This window comes from Pseudonaja textilis, chromosome 7 (assembly GCF_049901715.1).
Source record: "Pseudonaja textilis isolate UNSWEBS1 chromosome 7, rPseTex1.2, whole genome shotgun sequence".
Classification (NCBI taxonomy): Eukaryota; Metazoa; Chordata; class Lepidosauria; order Squamata; family Elapidae; genus Pseudonaja; species Pseudonaja textilis.
The window spans coordinates 38,317,371-38,338,547 of NC_141996.1; the positions used below are offsets into that span (position 1 = coordinate 38,317,371).

The 21,177-nt window shown below is 35.5% G+C and overlaps 2 protein-coding genes across 3 annotated transcripts in view; one reads left to right on the plus strand and one right to left on the minus strand.

The window, feature by feature from the left end:
* The window catches only part of ADPRH (ADP-ribosylarginine hydrolase), a 41,143-nt gene extending 34,410 nt beyond the window's left edge, over nucleotides 1-6,733 (minus strand). Inside the window, exon 1 of the mRNA XM_087937483.1 lies at nucleotides 6,615-6,733. The gene's annotated coding sequence lies outside the window, so the exon portion shown is untranslated. The remainder of the gene's footprint in view (nucleotides 1-6,614) is intronic.
* LOC113436336 (programmed cell death 1 ligand 1-like) overlaps nucleotides 1-21,177 on the plus strand; it is a 53,965-nt gene that overhangs the window by 23,473 nt on the left and 9,315 nt on the right. For both annotated transcript variants that reach the window (XM_087937484.1, XM_087937485.1), the window contains exons 2-3: nucleotides 4,082-4,185; nucleotides 19,370-19,708. In XM_087937484.1, the coding sequence (XP_087793610.1) occupies nucleotides 4,095-4,185; nucleotides 19,370-19,708 (430 nt within the window). In that variant the 5' untranslated portion in view covers nucleotides 4,082-4,094. The remainder of the gene's footprint in view (nucleotides 1-4,081; nucleotides 4,186-19,369; nucleotides 19,709-21,177) is intronic.

The window sequence follows — 21,177 nt, forward strand, 5'->3', positions numbered from 1 at the left end:
GTTGGCCCTGGGTTCTCCTAATGCAAGACAATGCTAGACTTCATGTAGCTGGAGTGTGTCAGCAGTTCCTGCAAGACGAAGGCATTGATGCTATGGACTGGCCCACCCGTTCCCCAGACCTGAATCCAATTGAGCACATCTGGGACATCATGTCTTGCTCCATCCACCAACACCACATTGCACCACAGACTGTCCAGGAGTTGGGGGATGCTTTAGTCCAGGTGTGGGAGGAGATCCCTCAGGAGACCATCGGCCACCTCATCAGGAGCATGCCCAGGTGTTGTAGGGAGGTCATACAGGCATGTGGAGGCCATACACACTACTAAGCCTCATTTTGACTTGTTTTAAGGACATTACATCAAAGTTGGATCAGCCTGTAATGTTTTTTTCCACTTTAATTTTGAGTGTAACTCCAAATCCAGACCTCCATGGGCTGCTAAATTTGATTTCCATTGATAATTTTTGTGTGATTTTGTTGTCAGCACATTCAGCTATGTAATGAACAAAGCATTTAATAAGAATATTTCATTCATTCAGATCTAGGATGTCTTATTTTTGTGTTCCCTTTATTTTTTTTGAGCAGTGTATTTCAAAACAATACTGGGAAAAACAATACTTTTGCAGCTTGCCTTGATTATGGATTTTGAGATCCGAAGGTTCTGATTCTCTTAGTTTTTTGGAAGTTAATTAAAATCTGCCTTTTTCTCCAGATATTAGTGCTAGGATGTTAAGAGTGTCAAATATAACTGTTTCAGTTTTGTGAAATCGATATAGTGTCTTGCTTTTTCTTTTTTGTACTGAATCATTTTTAATGTTAGTCAGGATTGTGAGATACACATTATCAGCATTAAAAATTATATGCGTGTGTATAAGCAAATAAATTGCTTATCACTCAGAGTAGATTGGTAGTGATATATATTTTCAATATATAAATGTTTTCATTTATTACTCACTTCATTCTTGTTTTCTTCTAAATATATTTAAGGGGCAGCTTTAATGGTGCTAATAATTTTAGATTTTGGAGGCCTCTTTATACAATACTTAAGAAGGATTCCAGAATGTAGTAGGAATCATTTCCCCAATCTAACAATTTCCAATTAGTCTTAAATTATAACTCTCAGAATATCCAATCAGCACAGCCAGGCCTCAGAAGTTTGTAACTGCAACATTTTTGGAAAAATTGGGTTGGACACATCCAATCTAAAAAGTAGATTTCCCTTCCCCATTATATAATTAAAACTGAAATCTAATATTACCATATATAAATATATCACTCGTTCTCTTGGACTACATAATTTTCTTTTCATTCTACATAAAGCAGCATTTACATACAGTACTATATATAGTCCTCACTAGATAAATACCCATCAGTTTTAACTCTTAAGGAGTTCATAAAATGCATGGAATTTAAAATGCATGGAATCCCTTTCTGGAAAATTAACAAGGAAGTTCGTGTTCATATGACTTAATGACATAATACCGAAAAATAAATGTAAAACAGTACAATTTGGGAAGTGGTCTATGTAGCATGAGATATTTGTGATGTAAAAGTACAACAAGGCTACAAATACGTCAAGCCTACATTTACTAATTGATATTTATAACTCAAAAGCACTTCCTTAAGGATCATACTGCTGATTAGTACAGTTGCTAGATTTATCAGCCTGTCGTTCATGAAATGGAAAGCGTTGATGAAAGCTGTAATATTTCAGACATCGAAAAAGAGAAGTTGTGTGGGCGGTACATTTAGCTTTTTTTAACCTTTTGCTATGATCATTGTTTAAAGAATTGGTGACTTGGGACTTTGTAAATCAGACAGCTGAAAGGAGAGTGTTGATTTGTAGAGCAAGCGACTAATCACAGATTCTGCTTATTGTAAGTTGACTATAAAGGATTTTCTTGCTTCCTTATTCTTGCTATCTTTTGCTGTACTCCAAATAAATAATTCAAAACTATTTATTTAAGGTCTGTTTAATCTATTATTTCATCAAAATTTACAATGTTCCTTACCCTTTTCAATTCCTAGCATTATTAGGAACATTTTAAATTATGAAAAGAAATGTATCAAGCAATTTTTTCCTCCAACTGCTATTAGCCCTCGATTTAATGGTCTTCCAAGGGTCCCTTCTAAATACATAGTTACTTTAGTTGCATAGCATTCAAATAACTTGAGAATAATGATTTTTTTGCTTGGGAATAAGAACCATTTGTTATAGTTTATATAGTTGGAAGAAGAAAAACAACCAATTTAATGAACAGCCATAAGTATGTGTAGATTCATGCAAACAACCTAATTATGAACCACTTGAAGCCTTCCAGAATCAGCTGGGAGCCAAGTGACTCTGCAATACATTTAATTAATTAGCACAAACATGCACTGGCAAAATACTCTGCACTGTCACTATGATGTTGACTTTTACATGTCTAGCACCTATGAGTAAAACAGGCTTAAATTGTTTACTGTGCTGATTCCATCTAAGGACAGCCACACGCTGGGTCAAATCTTTTTACATTTTGTAATGGATTATCCTGAAAGAACATTAGTTCAATGGCACTGAAAATAGAGGTGTTTCAGAATGAGAAATGAGCAAATTCTGAGTCAAGTAGATTACTGCTAATTCAAGGATGGGTGGGATAGCACTTACTTTCAGCAATGTGGAAAAACCTTCTTTGTTTAAAAATAAGAAAGATAGGATGCTGCAGTGACCATTAGCAGTTTACCCTTATTCCTATGCTAACAAAGGTTCTAATTGCTGAAATGACTGCTGTTATCTAGGCCACCAGTTACCCTCTACTCACCTGGTGACTGCCTGATCTGCAGGGTGGGGCTTGGAACTCATTTTTGAGATCCAGCCATAACTGCTTGTTTGTTCCTAAATATTTTAATCAATCCACTCGAATAATTAATTTCCACTGGAAACAACAAATGTTTTTTTTACTTCCTGATACATCCTTTTATTATACATTTGGTAACACCTGATATGCCACTTCAATCTTAAACTTATTTCTTTCATGTTTTCCATGTAAGATTTTCATTTTAGAACCTTTACCATGCCAATATTACTGATGTCTTCTTTCTTACCTCTTAATAACTTTTCCTAGCAGACATGGAAATTAAAATGGTTCCTATCTGTTTCTTTATGGGTATTTATAGAATGTTGAATTAAAATTATATACACTCCATTAACACAATTTAATTTTACCTCAGTTCCTATTTAAATCTGAATTTCTATATTCTATCCTAATTTTTCCATTGCTTCTAAATTCATTGTTATATGGTTTCTCCTCAATACTGTATATTTGTTCAAGTTCTTCATATTATAAGGTATCATTCTATTAATTTTCAGTCTGTTTTCAGACCAAGCTTCAAAGTGTTTGTTTTAGGACAGATTCTGATAGTGTATTTGTGTGTGTGTGTGTGTGTGTGTGTGTGTGTGAGAGAGAGAGAGAGAGAGAGAGAGAGAGAAACACATACAGACACACAGACACACAGACATACAGAGAGATGACTACATTTTTCTGAGCATACAAACACATACCCCAAAACTTCTGTATATTTTTACATATCTTTTCATTTTTTAATCTACAATGTAGTGATGAATTTGTGGAATACTGTAGACAAATCTAGATCTGATTCTTGAAATTTGACTTAACACTTGTTTGTTATTTCTGTCAATTATATATCTTTCAAACAGTGATTGTATATCTTTGAAGTCCAAGTTTCACCAAAGTTTTTTAATTAACTACCATTAACTAAATACATATAGTGCAGTGCATTTCTACAGAGGTGAAAAAATAATAATTATGGGAGGGGTGCTAGATTATTAGGCTGCAACAATCAGTATATTTGTCTATAATTTTACCCAAATTAGCCTTGTGCATTCTGGTACCCTCTGCATATATTAAATCTTCTAAAATTCCCAACCACCTTGACCACATTTGAGATTTATAGGAAATGCAAGCTACAAATCCAGGTATCCCAAAAAATCAGATTAGGAAAGGGTGAATTAAACCATTTTCACCTTCTGGGACTTCTATTTTGATTTTTGTAACTTCTTGCTCTTTTATTGTTTCTGTTCAGGTAAACTGAAGAAATGATGCATACCCTGAAAATTGAGGCAAGATTGTTCAGCTTAAAGGGATTTTTCTGGCTTTGTCTCTTTGAGCTTTTGCATAGTAATTCAGGTAAGTCATTGTACATCTGTAAACATAGAAGAGCATCTCTTGATCTACTTTGCTTATTACCAATTAGAAATGCAATATACTTTTAGAAATAGCCTCAGCTTTACTTCACAGCAGTAATTCATTACCACTTAGTAATGAACATCTAAGAAATAGACACAGGAATCACTTCCAGAATCAGAAGGTTCCTATCTGAATTCCACCTTTGCTGTGAACTGCCTAATGAACAGGACCAGGCAATAAACTAACAACAGGCACCAGGTAAGCCAATCTCTTTCAGCTTCCACTTACAGCATAGGGATGGATTTTGGGGCCAGTTTCTTAAACAATATTTCATTTATGTGAGAAATGCAATGACTCAAAAAAAATCAGCCATAGTACAAGAGGTTTGAAAAAGAGGCACTGTAATATGATTCGCTTGTTGTTTATTACCAAAATAAAAGTCTTCAGTAAAAAAATGTTCTCAAATTATCATCATTCTGTCTTGGGCAAAGAATGATACAGTTGCAATAAGATACAGTTAAACTGATTTATTGGTCATACCTATTCACAAGATTCCAGTCAGCACTAAACTGATACTAAATAAGAGTTAATGAAATTCAAGAGGGGTTTGACTTGAAATAAAAAATAAAAACATAACAATTGCATTTCTCTCTTGACTCTGATCCAGGCTGTGCCTCTCCTTCTCCTACCCTTTCCTCTATAATGATTTTTTTTACCTAAAGAAAAAAGATAGAAGAAGCAATGAGAACATGCAGAAGGTTACAACTGATAGATAATGCCTGGAAGCATCACCACTACTAATTCTATCATTGAGATTCTTATTGTTATGTTGTAAGCTGCCCAGAGTCATTGGATACAAGATGGGCCCACCCCACCCACTTTAAAGCTATTCTCCTCAAATCACTTGTTAACAGCCATGTGGAAGCATCAGATTTTGTGGCAGAATAATCAAGAACCAGATTAAAAATAAAACTGCTTGTAAAGCCTTTGTATGGATGGATACAGTAGACTTTGGAATTCCCACCAGTTTCTTTTGGATTTATTCAAACAACTGACAAAATGTCAGTAATTACCTATTTTGTATTAGCTTGTGATGGTATTGAGCATCCTACCATAATACAATGTTATGGTTATTCAGCCCTTAAAGGGAAACCATAGAGCTAGAAAAGTTCTGTAGCTAAAAAGACCGAGTTTCAGACATTTCCCAGAAGAAAATTTAAAAGCGTTTGGTTTTGCAATCTAAAGACACATTCATGAGATAGAACATGATAGGAAACTAGCTATGCATGATAGGGAGAAAGAATTGAACAGATTTTTTTCAGTTCTTGTAACATGAAGGATGAAATGCCTCAAATGAACAAACTTATAAGAATAGAGAAATTACAAAAAGACAGAACATGAAGAGATTATTTAGAAAATATGTATCTTTCTTCTCATTAACTCAAAGATGTAAGAGTAGCAAACCTATGCAGATGGACCTTATAGAATTGTGCAAATCCCAATTCATTAAATAGTCTTAACGAATTAGTATCATTTACATCTCTTCATAGTTTCAAAATGGTTATATTTTGTCATTGTTTTTTCTTGGGATGAACTTTCAGAACTTCCTCCAGTAACTTCTTGAACAGATTAAATATTATAAAGATTAATGGTTTATAACTTCTGTACTTTGTAGCTGCAATCTAAATTATTTTCAATAATAATATCTCTGAAGTACCAATGTAATTAAACAATGTTATCATTACCTTAATTTCACCTAGTTGAGGAAGAAAGAAAATTGGATAGATTTGTTTTTGTTTTCAATATGAAAATAATTCTGTAATTTAAGCCTGCATAATTCTGAAGGAAATAGTGATTCAAAAGGTCTCTTCCCATTCTAATATTTTATAAATATTATCAATTGTAATTTAATATTGTCACATAATTGTTAGTGTGTAACTCAGATTATCTTTATGGACTATGATGGGGAAGTAAAAACAAAATGAAAAAAAGAGAAAAAATATTCATCAAAGAAATAAAAATTAATCAGTAATTAAATTATGCACATAATCAGTTTTGTTAAAGCCATATTGAGTAATAATTAGTATCATAAAAATTGTATTGAAAACAAAATAATATAATGCATAAAAGCTTTTTCAACTTATTTTTAAATAAATCTTTACAACTCTTCTGAAAAAATGCTAAATTCATATTTTAAAGAACCAGAAACACAGCTAAAATGTGCTGGCACATTAAGACAATGTGATGGCTCATCTACAATAATGTAGAAGAAAAGCAGAAGAGACATGCCAACTCTTTATTCACAAAGTCTTTCTATCCATGGAACGACTTGGGAAAAAAGCCATTTTCTCCTAAGTTTGACAGTTTGCCATTAACATATGTATCTTAATATCTATGATTAGTATAAACGGCATACAAACATGATGTACCTTGAAGCAACAGAAAAAGATCACTCACTGCTCATACAGGTTTTCTTTGTCCTGCTTTATTAGGCAGATTCTTCTTCTATTGCTACCAATGCTGGTCAGGAAATGGGCTCTGAGTCTGCGAGGGAGGGAGGAAGAGAGAAAGAGGGAGCGGGGAGAGAGAAAGAAGGAGAGGGAGAGGGAGAGAGAGAGAGAGAGAGAGATGATTGAAAGAACCAGATGCTACTTCCAACGAAAATAGAATGACCTTGGAAAACAGTGCCAAGGGAAGGTGGGCCCATGTGTGTAGCAGCCTAAATTGAACAACAGGAACTGGGTAGATCTCAATCCCTAATCACATTATCAACCATATTATTTTAGATCATGTCCACAGGAAAACCGGTTTCAGAAAAAGAGGGGTGACATTCCTTTAAAATCAACTAAAGATGACTTTAAGTTGCCGTGATTGAGTGAAGACATGTCACACAGTTACTGCACTATGGGTCATGTGGTATAGGGCAATGTGAGAATATGCCTTTATATCAAAGAAATTGAGAGAAGACTGACTAGATAATTCTCACTATGAAAAAAAAATGGTTCTACCTTTCATCTAATATTTTATTTATAGACCACTTTTTTTAACTAGTTCATAAAATGAACCAGGAGGAATCTCAGAGGAAAAATGAGTTGAACAATCAATTGCCATCATCCCCATTATCCGAAGTAGTCACCAAAAACTGTTTAATGATACAGTCAGCAAAGAATAGCAATTAACCTCTCATGGTAACAAAAACATTGCAGCAACTCTTGTTGTTTTCCTTCCAACATAGGGATTCTCCCATGCTACGATTTATCTCCGTATAGGCTTCCTTCAGTTTCTTACAAAATTCCCCATTTCTGTCATATCAGACTAAAGTTACAAAGGGGCTCTTAAAAATAATATTTAATGTATATTATAGAACTTTCTATAGCATTTTGACAGTGTTTTATATTGATTCATTCATTACTCAGTTATTAAAATATTCCAAAACTATCTCACTTGAGGGGGAAAAATACATAGTTATCAAATCAAGTTGTTATATAAGTGAAAAAATTCTCACAGAAAGTCTGGCATGTCAACATATTTAAATTCATTGCTCAGGATCATTAGGGAATTAATTAACAGTACTCTGAAATGTCTCATCTAAGACATGTAGAGTTGTTTTGAATTTTTGATAAGATTGATCAATAAGAAAAACTTTTTGGAAATTCTACAACAGAGCCAAAAATTTACATAAAATCCTAAGTGGATGATAACATAGGAACTAATCCAGCAAATTGTTATGTAAAAGTTAGATGATCCCCAATGAAAAGTGAAAGAACTTACAAATGAAATTGTTCAGAAAGAACAGAAACTCTGGAAAAGCAAATAAACTTAACAAGAGGACAAGCAAAAAAAAAAAAGGGAAAACCCAGATAGCTTTAAAAAAAGAAAATATAAACAAAAAATACTTGATTTGATAGATCAAAAGCAAACACTCCACCAGGCAAATAGTTTGATGACATATGTATTTATTACTTTATTTAAAATATTTATATGCCATTTCTTATTAAAAAAACAAGTAATTTATACAGCAATTGCCATTATAATTTTTGAAAGTACATTATGAAAGTACATTAAAATGTCACATAAATTATATAGAATAAAATAAGGAATAAGCAATATTAAACACAACAGAAGGTTAAAGAACCCCAACATCTTTATGACTAAAAAGCCTAATGGGAATATTTGCATAACACCCAAAAGACAGAATAGATAAAATCCATCACACCTTCCTGGTGTGATCCTAATCCTCAAGTTAGAGGATGCTGCCACTCCAAATGCTAACATTTAAATAGCACTCATTATACACCTCTGAAAGAAGGCTGGAATGTGGGAAGAAGCATTGCTTTAGATGTCACAATTCTAGGCTTGAAAGCTTATCTAGATTAAATGCAACATCTTGAAACTGGGTCCAGAAAAAATTGGGTGCCAGTCAGGGTTGAGATTCTATTGGTTCGGCCGAACTAGTAACTTCGAGGATCATCTGTGAATGAACTGGTTTCCTCCAATGATCAGCTGTTGGGCCCACCCACCTGCCCCAGCTGTATTCTGACCTTTACTTCCTGGTTTTTAAACTCAGCTGCTTCTAGCATTGCAGTGGATTAGCACGTATCAGCTGTTTAACACACAGGAAGATTGCAGGAGAAGGTCAGTAGCAAGCCATGCTCACCGAACCGGTTGTTACACCAGTTGAATCACATCCCTGATGCCAGTGAACATTAAAACCAGTTCAATGTAGAGGTTACTAAGAACTCTGAGACCATAAATTCCAGTCCTGTTATAGGCACAAAGCCAATCATTCTCTCTCAGCCCTAGGAAGCAAACAATGGCAAACTACTTCCAAAAGCTTGCCAAGAAAACTGCAAGGGCTTGTCCAAGCAATTACCAGGAGTCAAACTAACTCAGAAGCATAGACACCCCCAACAGTATAAAGAATGTTGGTATGATATGCTCTTGCCCTACCATTTATTCATTATTTATTACATTTCTATGAAACTCCATAGCATAAAGTACCTATATTAATATAATATATTTTAAACAATAAAATAAAATTAATCTAGGTGTCCCATAAGCCAATCTAAACTGCCCTATACTTTGTTTTAAAAATAAAATCCAATTTTTTAAAAAACAGGTAAAATATGAAATTGCTTGTGTTCTCAAAACTTTTCCCTTCATATTGGGTATCTGGAAAGTAAACAATGCAATAATTTTTTAAAGTAAGCATGATAGGCAAGAGTAAGTTCAGTATCATTACTTTCCCTAATTCAGATGCAGTTGGAAAACAAAGTTTCATTAAAACTCAAAGGTTTTAGGCTTCTCCTCACAATTGTACGATAGCCTTATATCTGCAAAAAGCAAACTGCAGTCCATTCCCATAATACTAAACTATAGCTTAATATTATATCTGGCCCAGGTTAATCCTTCTTCTGTATATTCACTCATTAGAACATTAACGACTTCCTGTAGTTGGTATCTGGATAAGAAGAAAATACTGCTCATTTGCAATGATTAGCATTTCCATAGAAGAATCAGTTCCACAATTTAGCATTATTTCTTGATCAAAGCTTGCTCATAGAAAGATACCACCTTTCCTGGGGGAAAGATCTGGCCCTTGTTTTATATGTTTAGATTATTTAGTGTTTTTTCAAGAACAGAAACACGGGATGTTGTCCCCTACTGTTTCTACATCACTATTGAGGCAATCTGCTTCAACTTTCTCTGCCATTTATCAAAAGCCAACTTATACTAATGATCCATTTGGTTATTCTGTACCATGTGCAGAACAAAGAATTCTCTAGTAACTGATCTCTGATCTCTACTGTCCTTTCCCCCCGCCCTCTCTTGCAGGGTTCATTTCTAGCTACCTTATATACAATAAGCTATGGGAATCAATCAGTAGGAAAACTACTACCAGACAATGGTAACATAGTGTGCATAGGTACCATGAAAGGACAGTGGTGTTTTAATACTGCTTTTGGGGCATTTGATAAGGCTGACTCATTTTTCAGAGAATGAAACTCTGCTGTCTTTTAACATTTGCATTGATTCCCAGTGGACTCAAACTCCAAAGTGCTGATGATTATATAAGTTCCTAGAGTTTGATCCCAAGTACATAAGAGACCTGCAGCTTGTTTCTTGAGATTTCCTGGAAAGCCGTTCTCTGTACTCCCATCTCTCTCTAAAATTCAGCTGCTGAATTTATAGAAAGTTGCTTTGTTTTTTTAACACGGTGAAGGTTTTTTTATTCAAATAGCCTTTTAACCTGGATGAATTACTGTAGAATGTTGCTTTATTCTTCATGTTAGATCTGATGGACTGTTGTATTTAATTATAGACAGTATGATTATGCTTATTTTGTTTGTCTTTAGGATTTTAAATAATGTGATTCAATGTTGCTTTTTGCTTATTGCCCAAAAGTCCTTACATACTATAACAGCATTATCATTTAAGAGGTTTTGCTACCATAAGACCTATATTGGGTGCTGGACTTGATAGCAGAATATGGTTCACGCATAATGTGTCTTCTATCTATATCACTTGTAGTGGGGCTGACTATGGGAAAGGGATTTTGCTTTCAGGTGTCTCTTCTGAGTTAAATAAAAAAAGGTTTAATAATTATGTAAAATAAAATGGACAGCTGATACAGTCTACAGCAATCTTACTTATTTTTTCAGATATCCAGCTCTACTAGACTACAAATTTCATTTCTTATACTAGTTGGCAATAATAGTATTCATATTCAACACATCTGGAGGATTCAAAGCTAGAGAAGGAATATCTCAAAGAATTCAGTTTTTTAGAGAATTTTCTAGACTAGGGGTGTCAAACTCATGTTGTTACAGCGTCGTCACATGCCATATTGCATTTTTTTCCCCTTCGCTAAACTGGGCATTGGAGTGGTCAGCGTATGACGCATCCAACCATGGGCCGTGAGTTTGATGTCCCTGTTCTAGATTATCTACTAGATCATCTCCAGAGACTATTTAACAGTTCTTACTATTAGGGAATTTCTTCAACTATACTTCCTGAATTTTCTTTCTTTTAAACCAGGGGTGTTGTTTTTGCATGATCATTTACTTTTGTAGACAATCTGCTTAATTCTACATATGCTGGAAACAAGTATCCAATTTGACCATTTTAACATATGAAGGTAAAGTTTTCCCCTATCCAATTGTATCCAGCTCATCTCTCTTTCTTAGCTGAGGAAGCCAACATTTTCCAAACACTCCTACAAGGTCATGTGCAGGGACCCTACCGGTTCCCTCTGGTTCTATAGAACCGGATGTTATGATTCTGCTCAGTTCGGAAAACCGGCAAATCATGTCCCTGGCTGGCCCCGCCCCTTCCCCTCCCGGGCACTTGCCTCTGATGAGGCTGAAGATATGTTGCTGGAGCTGCCGGGCTTTAAGCCTGGAGCAAGAATCCCTTTTTCTCCTCCCACTCCACACCATCCCATTTGGAAGATATTGAGTTTTGCTGTTGCTGGCGACGTCCTCCATGCTTCCTAAATGAGGTAGATCGAGTGGGAAGTGGCTGGTGAGTGTCGGTGTGAAATTAAGCCTCCTTCCTATAAAATCCATTCAGAAAACAAAGGAGAAGATATTGTTTAATTCTACTTCAGCCCAGGTTGCTGGGAGAGAAAGTAGTTTAAAAGTATTATTTAATTGACTAATTCATTGGCTTCGCTGCACTTATAGTAGTGAATAGCTGCTTGCCTTTTAAAATCCAGCGCTGAAGCCCAAGAGTGCTGGATTTCAAAATAAAAGCCAAGGAGCTCAGTGCTACAAGGAGAAGTTCCAGGAAGCGTTGTTGGAGCTGAACCGGGCTTTAAAGCATTTTAAAGTAGCCTGGAGCAAGTTTTTTTTTTTTTTTGGGGGGCTTTAATATCTTTAAAGCTAATGCCCTTGTGATGAAGGGACATTTTATATTACATTTTATAGATTAACCCACCAGTAGAAAAATAGGTAAAATGACCCATTTGAGGTCAATCCATGCATTTAGTGAGGAGGAGGAGGCGGCAATATTAAATCAGAGCCTTGGTACAAGTGGCAGTCCAGTAGAAGTGCCTTGGTGGTTCTGTCCAAGCAGAGACAGGAGTGTGGTAAGTATGGAATCTTACTAAATCAATTCATACAGAGATACAATGCTCAGTATCTTTAAAGTTGGTAATTCTTTCATGTAACTGACTTGGGAGTAATCAAATGATTGCTGCCTGGAGAATTCTGGGAATCGAAGTCCACATGTCTTAAAGTTGCTAAGCTTGAAAAATATCAGAAGTACAAGTCCTTGTGAGCCTGGGTTATTTTCCTGCATTTTGGGAATAAGGAAATTATCCTATGTGCTTGGTGCAGAGATGCAGCTGAAATTTAGTTAGATGCTAATTGGAAGGTTAAAGCCTGCAGATATAGATAGTTTTTGACTTACAACTATTTGTTTAGCCTCCATTTAAAGTTACAATAGCACTGAAAAAAGTGACTTATATTCCCCCCCCCCAAGGGACAGACAGAGAGAGAGACAGAGGGAGGGAGGGAAAGAGAGAGACAAGAGACAGAGAGAAAGAGGGAGGAAGAGAGGGACAAGACACAGAGAGAGAGAGAGAAAGAGAGAGGGAGAGAGAGAGAGAGACAAGAGACACATACAGATAGAGAGAAAGAAAGAAAGGGAGGGAGGGAGGGAAAGAGAGAAGACAGAGAGAGAGAGGGATGGAGGGAAAGAGAGAGAGAGACAAGGGACAGAGAGATGAGAGAGAGAGAAAGAAAAAGGGAGAAAGAAAAAGAGATAAGAAAGAGGGAGAAAGAAAGAGATAAAGATACCTATTTAAAAGAAAATAGAAAAATGGCTCTTTGAGTATTTAAGGTTGCAGACCCCGAGTTAGGCAAACACCATGGTCAATAAGTGAACCTTGTGGTCATTAAGCAAACACTGTGGTTGTTAAACAAGTCCATTTTCCCCAATGGGCATTTTTAACTGGAAACCAGAAGGAATTGTTGGAAACTGGCAAAAAGCATGGGAAACCCCAGTCACAAGACTGTGTGGGATGTTGTAACTGATCATAAGTGTGTGTGTGTGTGCACGCATGTGCACATGGCTGTCAAAACACCAAAAACAGGTCAAGTAGCTCTAGGAGGTCAGTTGTAAATTAGAATACTTGCTAAGCAACTGGCCATTAAGTGAGGACCACTTATATTTGGTTTGCTAGTCACATGGCCACCTAGCCACGTCTACCCCAGTCACATGATCAACAAGCCACACCCACAAATTAGGTCACGCCCACAGAACCAGTTGTTAAGAAATTTGAATTCCACCCCTGGTCATGTGGCCAGCATGACTGTACGTCAAAGTGCACAGAATGCTGTTATCCTCCCACCAAAGGGTTATCTATTTATCTACTCAGATTTACATGCTTTCAAATTGCTAGATGGGAGGAAGCTAAGGCAAGAACGGGAGCTCATTCCATTATGCAATTCTCAGGTCTGAAATCTGCCTGTCAGCTTCTAAGCTGACAAGCTCAGTGCCTTAACCACTGAGCCATCGCATCCCCTCTTTTAATATATATAGCAAAATATTAATTATATACATAATTCTATTTTGGACTGTTCATTGTTTATCTAAAATAAATACACTGAAAAAATAATGTGATGAGATGAGATGTACGCTTCTAAATATGTTACTTGCTTTTTCAAAAGTGATATAGTTTACTTTTATCAGTAGCAGTGGAAAAGCTTGATCACGGGTGCTTTTCGGTCCAAGTGAAATGGAAATCAGTGAGAATGAACAAAAATGCTACTTACAGATACCAGTTCTCCTACAGAACCAGGCTTTATGAAAAATATGAATTTTTGGTGTTTACAACAATGTAATCCCCCTACCTAGTACTGTAGATATTTTAGTATTTAATTATAATCCTGCCACAGAAGTTTTGGAGAGAGAGCAGTGATAGTCAATCCTATGCATTAATTGGATGCGTAGTTGTGCTAACATAAGAAGCAAACTTGACAAAAAAATATAGCATTTATATAAAATGGACCTTTCATCTCTATCCTTGATGGCCTTCACTAGAAATGTCAATTTTGGAGTCATTGCTGTACCAAACTACTTTCTAGTGTAGGCTGCATTTCTTCTTTCTTTTGTGGTATGCTTTTAAATATCAGTTCACTTTTTCAGGGAATCCCCTATTTTAAATTAAAGCTGACTATGATGAGTAATGACATATCGTGCTCTCCCTTGGGATGACAGCAAAGACGTGCAGCAGCCAAACAAACTTTCATTTCCTTTCTTTTGATGGCAATATAATATGCAGTCATCAAAAAAAAAAAAAAACCTTTAATGCTATTTATTTACAGTGAATAAGTAAAACAGATGATACATTGAGAATATAGTGATTATAATGATGGATATAGATCAAGAACACCCAGAATCCTTAGCCACCATACATCACATTGTTTCTTGTATGCTATTTTTCTTATATAATTTGATCCACACAGATCAATAAGAAAACCAATATTGTTCCCTTTCATTGAAAGGTAGCTAAAGTACACCATTTTATTCTACTTATAATTATTAGGACCAATAGTTCACTTATGTTTCTAAGTCTTTGGGTTAAAGTCAAGTGTAATAATGATGTCATTCAATTTCAATTATTTTTGTATTTCCCAATTGCGTTTATGCTTTTATATGTTTAGCCTTCTATGTTTATTGAGTTTTAGAATTAATCTAGATTACAATTAATTTCTATGCTGCTGAAGGATTTTGTCTTTAGCAAGAAGTAATAGGACTTGTTCCGTAACTGTGGACAACATTCTCCCTGTCCACATATTAAATAATCAAAATAGAGGTGGACGGGACTTTGGATATCTTTTAGTCCAACCTCCTTCTCAAGCAGGAGATTCTATATTATTTCAGACAAGTGGCTGTCCAGTTTCTTCTTAAAAGCCTCCAGTGATGAAGCAACCACAATTTCTGAAGACAAGCTGTTCCATTAATTGATTATTCTCATTGTTAGGAAGTTTCTCCTTAATTCCAGCTTGCTTGTCTCTTTGATTGGTTTCCATCAATTGTTCTTGTCTTGTCTTCTAGTGCTTTGGAAAACTTCTGTGCTTTAAGCCTATTCAAGTTACACTTTCATGATCGACAAAGATATTAGCAAAAAAAAAAAAAAATTCCAGTATCTCTATGTACATTTGTGTATGTTTTGCTGAGAAGGTTTTTGTTCTCTTTTTCTGAAAGTGGAGAGACAAGGCTCTCTGACACAACTATACCCACCTACACATTTGATGAAGCCTCTTGGATGGCAAGTGAAATGTCTTCTTCCTCAAGGAAAAAAGCATAGTCCAGTTGCCTGTTGAAAAAGCACTTTTGAGACAACTATAGTTCGGGTTTTAGAATGCAAACCAAAGTCCATATAAGTCAAATAAGTTTGGTGGCCTCTAAGAAAGTGATAAATCTACTGATTTCCTATAGTGGTGTGATTACCATTCACAGCTGACCACACTACCCACATAGAATTCTACAGAAAATAAAATTATCACTCATAGTTATTTTGAGAGAAATGTTGTTTTATGAAATACTTAAAGAGGACAGATGAATTATAGAAAGGACATTGGATGGGCTTAAACCTTCTCAGATGTCCTTATATTGTAGCAAAATGATCCAATGACTTGGAAACAAGTTGTAAGCTACACAACATAGTTTGGGTTTTGGAATGCAAATCAAAGTCCATATAAGTCAAAAGCTTTAGTAGCCTCTCAGAAAGTGATAAATCTTACATGGAAAAAGACAAGATGTAGGGAAAAAGCAAGGGAATAGGATCCTTGTTTTTTTCTTGAATTCTAGTATCACTTGGGAGTATGAGTTGCTCTTTGGCAGATGGAAAAAAAGCAAGAGGTAGATATAAGCAATGTAGAAAAATAAAACATTGTTCATTTTTTTAAATTTCTCCTCTGAATGTCTGTAATAGACATTGAGGGTGGTGCTGCTCTATAATTGCAGCAACACATTCAGAGCTTCCTTTATCAACTCACAAAATATGTTTAATATGGTACCGATAGAGGAGAATATTTGTAGTTCAGAGCTGAACTGTGGAGTCCATGATGCTCTCTGAAATATTTTTTTTTCTTGCAGATTTTTCATTATCAAACTAGATATCATCATCAGTGCTAGATAGAGAGTGTGATTTGTTTTCATTTTATATATTAGTAGCTTTCCTTGACACTGGTGGGAATGGTCTTGGTGGTTCCATGATTAGCTTCTCCTTCGGTAATACTGAATTGCTAATTAAGGCAACTAAAACCTTTGCTAAACTAATATTTGAATATAGCTCATCTGTCTGGAATCTGCACTGTATATCAGACATTAATACAATTGTGCGAGTCCAGAAATATGTCACGAGAAGAGTACTACACTCCTGTTCACAACAGAATACCCTACACCACCAGGCTTAAGATTTTGGGCTTGGACAACCTAGAACCATGTTGCCTATGGTTGGACTTAAGAGTAGTACACAAAATTATCTGCTACAGTGTCCTACCAGTCAATGACTACTTCAGCTTCAACCACAACAATACAAGAGCACACAACAAATACAAACTCAATATAAACCGCCCCAAACTTGATTGCAGAAAGTATGACTTCAGCAACAGAGTGGTCAATGCCTGGAATGCACTACCTGATTCTGTTGTTACATCCTCAAACCCCCACTCCATTACCCTTAAACTATTCACTATTGACCTCATCCCATTCCTAAGAAGACTGTAAGGGACATGCATAAGCACACAATTCTGCCTACCTTCCCTGTCCTATTGTCCCCATTTAATCATACCTATTTCCTGTATTCATACTCATGTTTATTCTTATACCTACTATCTTGTAAACATTGACAAATCAAATAAATAAATAAAATAAATAAATTTGTTTGAGTTAGTGTGGTTTCTTGATTTGGGCATTTTTTACTTCATAATTATTGGTCCAGTGTTAATCTTGGTGTTGACTGCTGGTGATGTGGTGTTTTGATCTTTTTGTTTCCCTTTTGGCTATTTAGATTGTATCTTTTGAATAGTATGTAGATGTCGTTTATCTCTACATGCCTGTTAATGGCTGATTTGTCTGAGTGCCAGGCTTCCAGGAATTCTCTAACTAACATTTGGACTTGGCTTGGTCTAGGATGCTCACAGTTTCCCAGTTGAAACTATGATTGTCTCTGTCCATGTGTTGTGAAATTAAGGAGTTTTCATTGTGTCTTCTAACTGCTAGTTGGTGTTCATGGATGTGGTTTGTTAGTTTTCTGCTGTTTGTCTTATGTAGTGACTGTTGCACTGTAAGTTGTAGATCAGGGGCTATGGCCCACTACAGGACCACAGCCTGTTCAAAACCAGGCTGCACAAGCGAAGTTCCACTCATGCGAGCAGTGGGACCTTGCACTTCTGCGTGAAGCTCCACTTGCATGGTCACAAGGGTCCTGAGTGGAGGGCACTTGTGCTTTTATGGGATGCTCCACTTGTATGAATGGAGGGCACTCACACACAAAGCTCCATTCACACATGAGCACAAGCGCTCTCCACTCAAGTGCCCTCCGCTCATGCATGAAGGTCAATTCACATGAGTAGAGAGTGTGTGCATCCATCGCTCACACCAATGGAGCTGTGCATGCACCTGTGCGCCTGCCACTCACACACACACACCCTGTGCTGGGACGGGCCTCCAAGGTGGAAAGGTTGGGAACTGCTCTTGTACATGACTCCTGTTTTTTTTTCTTGTGGGGTTACTGGGTCTTTTACTTAGGATGTTTTGGTGGGCTTTCGTTGGTTTGTGTGCCATGATGATGCCATATGCCTCTTAGTGGTTTCTGAGATGTTTTTTGTTATATAACAGTGTTATCCTTTTCACAACTTGTGTTGGTTGTATATATTGGGAGGCCGGGCACTTTTTGGTAAATCTGAGTAAATATACATTTTGTTAGAAGATGTATAGATGACCTGTCTCCTTTTTCTGGAGTTGAGGGTTGCTGCAGTGTGTTTGGGTTCACCTAAATAGTGTTCTTATTGAGCTTCTCTTATGGGAAGTTGGATGTTGTTATCTAATTTGGTAATGAAAAGTTTGCAAGAAAACAACCAAGCTCAGAGAAAACAACCAAGTTCAGAGAGCACCAAGGATCCCACATATATTTAATGTGACTCCTATCAGACCATGCATGCAGGTAGTAGATATGTATACTCTATCCTTCCATTTAACCAACATGAGTACTTTGTCTGCCTACTAATGTCCATCATAGATTCTTTCCACAGGAGACTATAGTTGAGCACATGGAGATATCATTTGTGCATGCCATCAAGACAAGGCTAGCTCACATTATTAATGGACCCATACAGATTGTCTTATCTAGGAAAAGCAGCTAAATTATAAGCTGTGCAAATGTGGAATGATTTTTTTACAGTAATAATCATTTTTTTCAACCTTTGACATTCAAAGTCAATGGGGAATCTAGATTCACTTTAGAAACTTGTTACTAATTTAAAAACTGGGTTGATTCTCTTAAAAATTGTGTCAAGGAAGGTTGGGGCAAAGCTCAACAAATGTCTCACTTAGCAAAATAAATTTTGGGCTCAGTTGTAATTGTAAGTTGAGGACTAACTGTATTGGAGACATTGTGTACTTATTGAAAGCTTTCCTTCATACCACATTGTATTATGGGGGAAAATACAAGGTACAGTCTTACCCCCTGAGATAAGATTGGCTCCTGACCTTCTGACCTTCCATAAGGACCTGAAGACCTGGCCCTTCCAGATGGCTTGGGGCCCCAATGGAGGAATGGTTGATGAATTAAGAAGCAGTTTCACCACTCTCCCTGTGCATCCTGTCAGTTTTTAACCATAATTTTATCTTTGATTGTAATTCCATTTTTATCATTTTAGAATAATTTATATTCTATGGTTTTAATGTTTTTAATGCCTTATGCCACCTGATGGCATAAGATGTTTGGCAAATAAATCTAATAAGTAAATAAATATAGGCAGTCATTACAGAGTGGACTTACAGTTTTATTTACTTGATTCTACTACATGATGATATCTCAATATATTTGTTGATTCATTAATCCCTCTTTTCTCCCACATTATCTCAAAGTATATTTGTAAAGAAAAACTTGAAGAATAGATATAGATCATAGTTTGACTGTGTATTTGTGTATGTTTTTCCTCCTTAGGTTCTCTCAGTCAAGAATTAACAGTTGTAGTCCAAGCAGGAGATGAAGCCAGGCTTCCTTGCCGTTACCAAATCGCTAGTGGCACACTAAAATCTTACTACATCTACTGGCAAAAGGTTAACTTGGATAAACAAGATCTGGTTGTGATTTCATATAAGTACGGTGAAGAAGTTGAATTGGAAAAGGACAAAACTTACAAGAACAGATCAAAGTTAGAAGAGCAGAATCTTATACTTTCAATTGCCTCAGTCACAGTAAATGATAGTGGACTATATCAATGTATTGCCATATTGGAAAGTCACGTAAAAGGGAAAACATTTACCCGTTTATCTGTGATAGGTAAGTGTTAATCTTCTGACACAACTTCTTTAATTTCCCCCTCTCTCTTTCTCTCTCTCTGTATAATTTTATTAAAGAGTTTTTAAAAGGAAGATAAAACTAATACAAACTAATATAAGAAAACTAGGAAACAGAAAAAAATCATTAAAGAGAAAGCTAAATACAAGAGAGACAGAAAAGTGTAAGAATAATAGTAACGAAATTTTTAAAAAGACAAAAAAAACTTTCTGACTTATTTACAGCAGTTATTAGACTGATGTTACAACATATCTATCTTCTTTCTATCATCTATCCTATCTGATTATTTAAACCACAAATCATAACATAATTTATGTAAAAAAATACATTAGGGGTTTCCAGGTAGCAATAAATTCTTATCTGATCCAAGAAGTTAGTTTAGCTCAACAAGTTCCATTATTTTCACCAACCATTCCTCCATTGTGGGTAATGCCAAATCTTTCCATCTCTGTGACACAATAATCTCACTACAATTATCATATACAAAAATATCAGATCCAACTGTTCATCAGATTCAATTGTTTGTCCCTCAGTTCTCCCACACTGCAAAAGAAATCTTTGCTCTCAATTTATTTTAATTTTTAAAATTCTTCATGTGTTTTTGAATCCAATATTTTATAGCTTTTTATATGTCCACCAAACATTATAAAATGTTCCTTCTTGTTCATATTTCCAACATAAATTTGAAATGCTTTATAAATTCTAGACAAGTTTTCAGACAACATATACAAACAGCACATTTTATAAAAATTCTTTTTAAAACATAGCATAGATTTCAATCCTTTCAACTATATATTTTCCTATTGATCCATCTGTATATTATAAAGCCAATTTAGCTCACTTTATCATACATTCTTTTACTTGTTCTTGTTTCATATTAGAATAGAACTTTTTACATTTTACCAATTACACATTTATCATTTGTGTATACAATTTTACTAAAACTCAGTGAATTTACCTAAATTCTTTTTAATAAATTCTTTTAATTTCTTTTATCACTTTTTCTTCCTTTTGTAGGAACATTTTATTTAGCTTCCCTCTAAAAGAACTAATTATGTTTCTTCTTAAAAAGAATGTACTGTGTATCTTTTAGAGAAGTAGGTGTACTTTCTTGAATTGCCATTTTTCTGTCTCCAATCAACCAGCCCCAAACTGAAGCTTTTGGTAATTTGCCATGAGTGATTTTAATATTTTTCCCAGAAGTTCTATATAGTTGTGTGGATGCGAGGAGATAATGCTTATTTGGAAGGGAAATAAAACCAGGAGGGTTTATCAATACTTTATTTTAATCTGTTCTACATCAAAAATGTTGACAGCATCAGTCACTGATCTTGTTACTGTTATAGAATAGGGTGCGACAATTGTCCCAAATGTGGCTCTGGTATATCTTTTGGTATACCTCTAGTATACCTGACTCAAAGATTAAGGCAATATTTAGCTAAACTGAACTA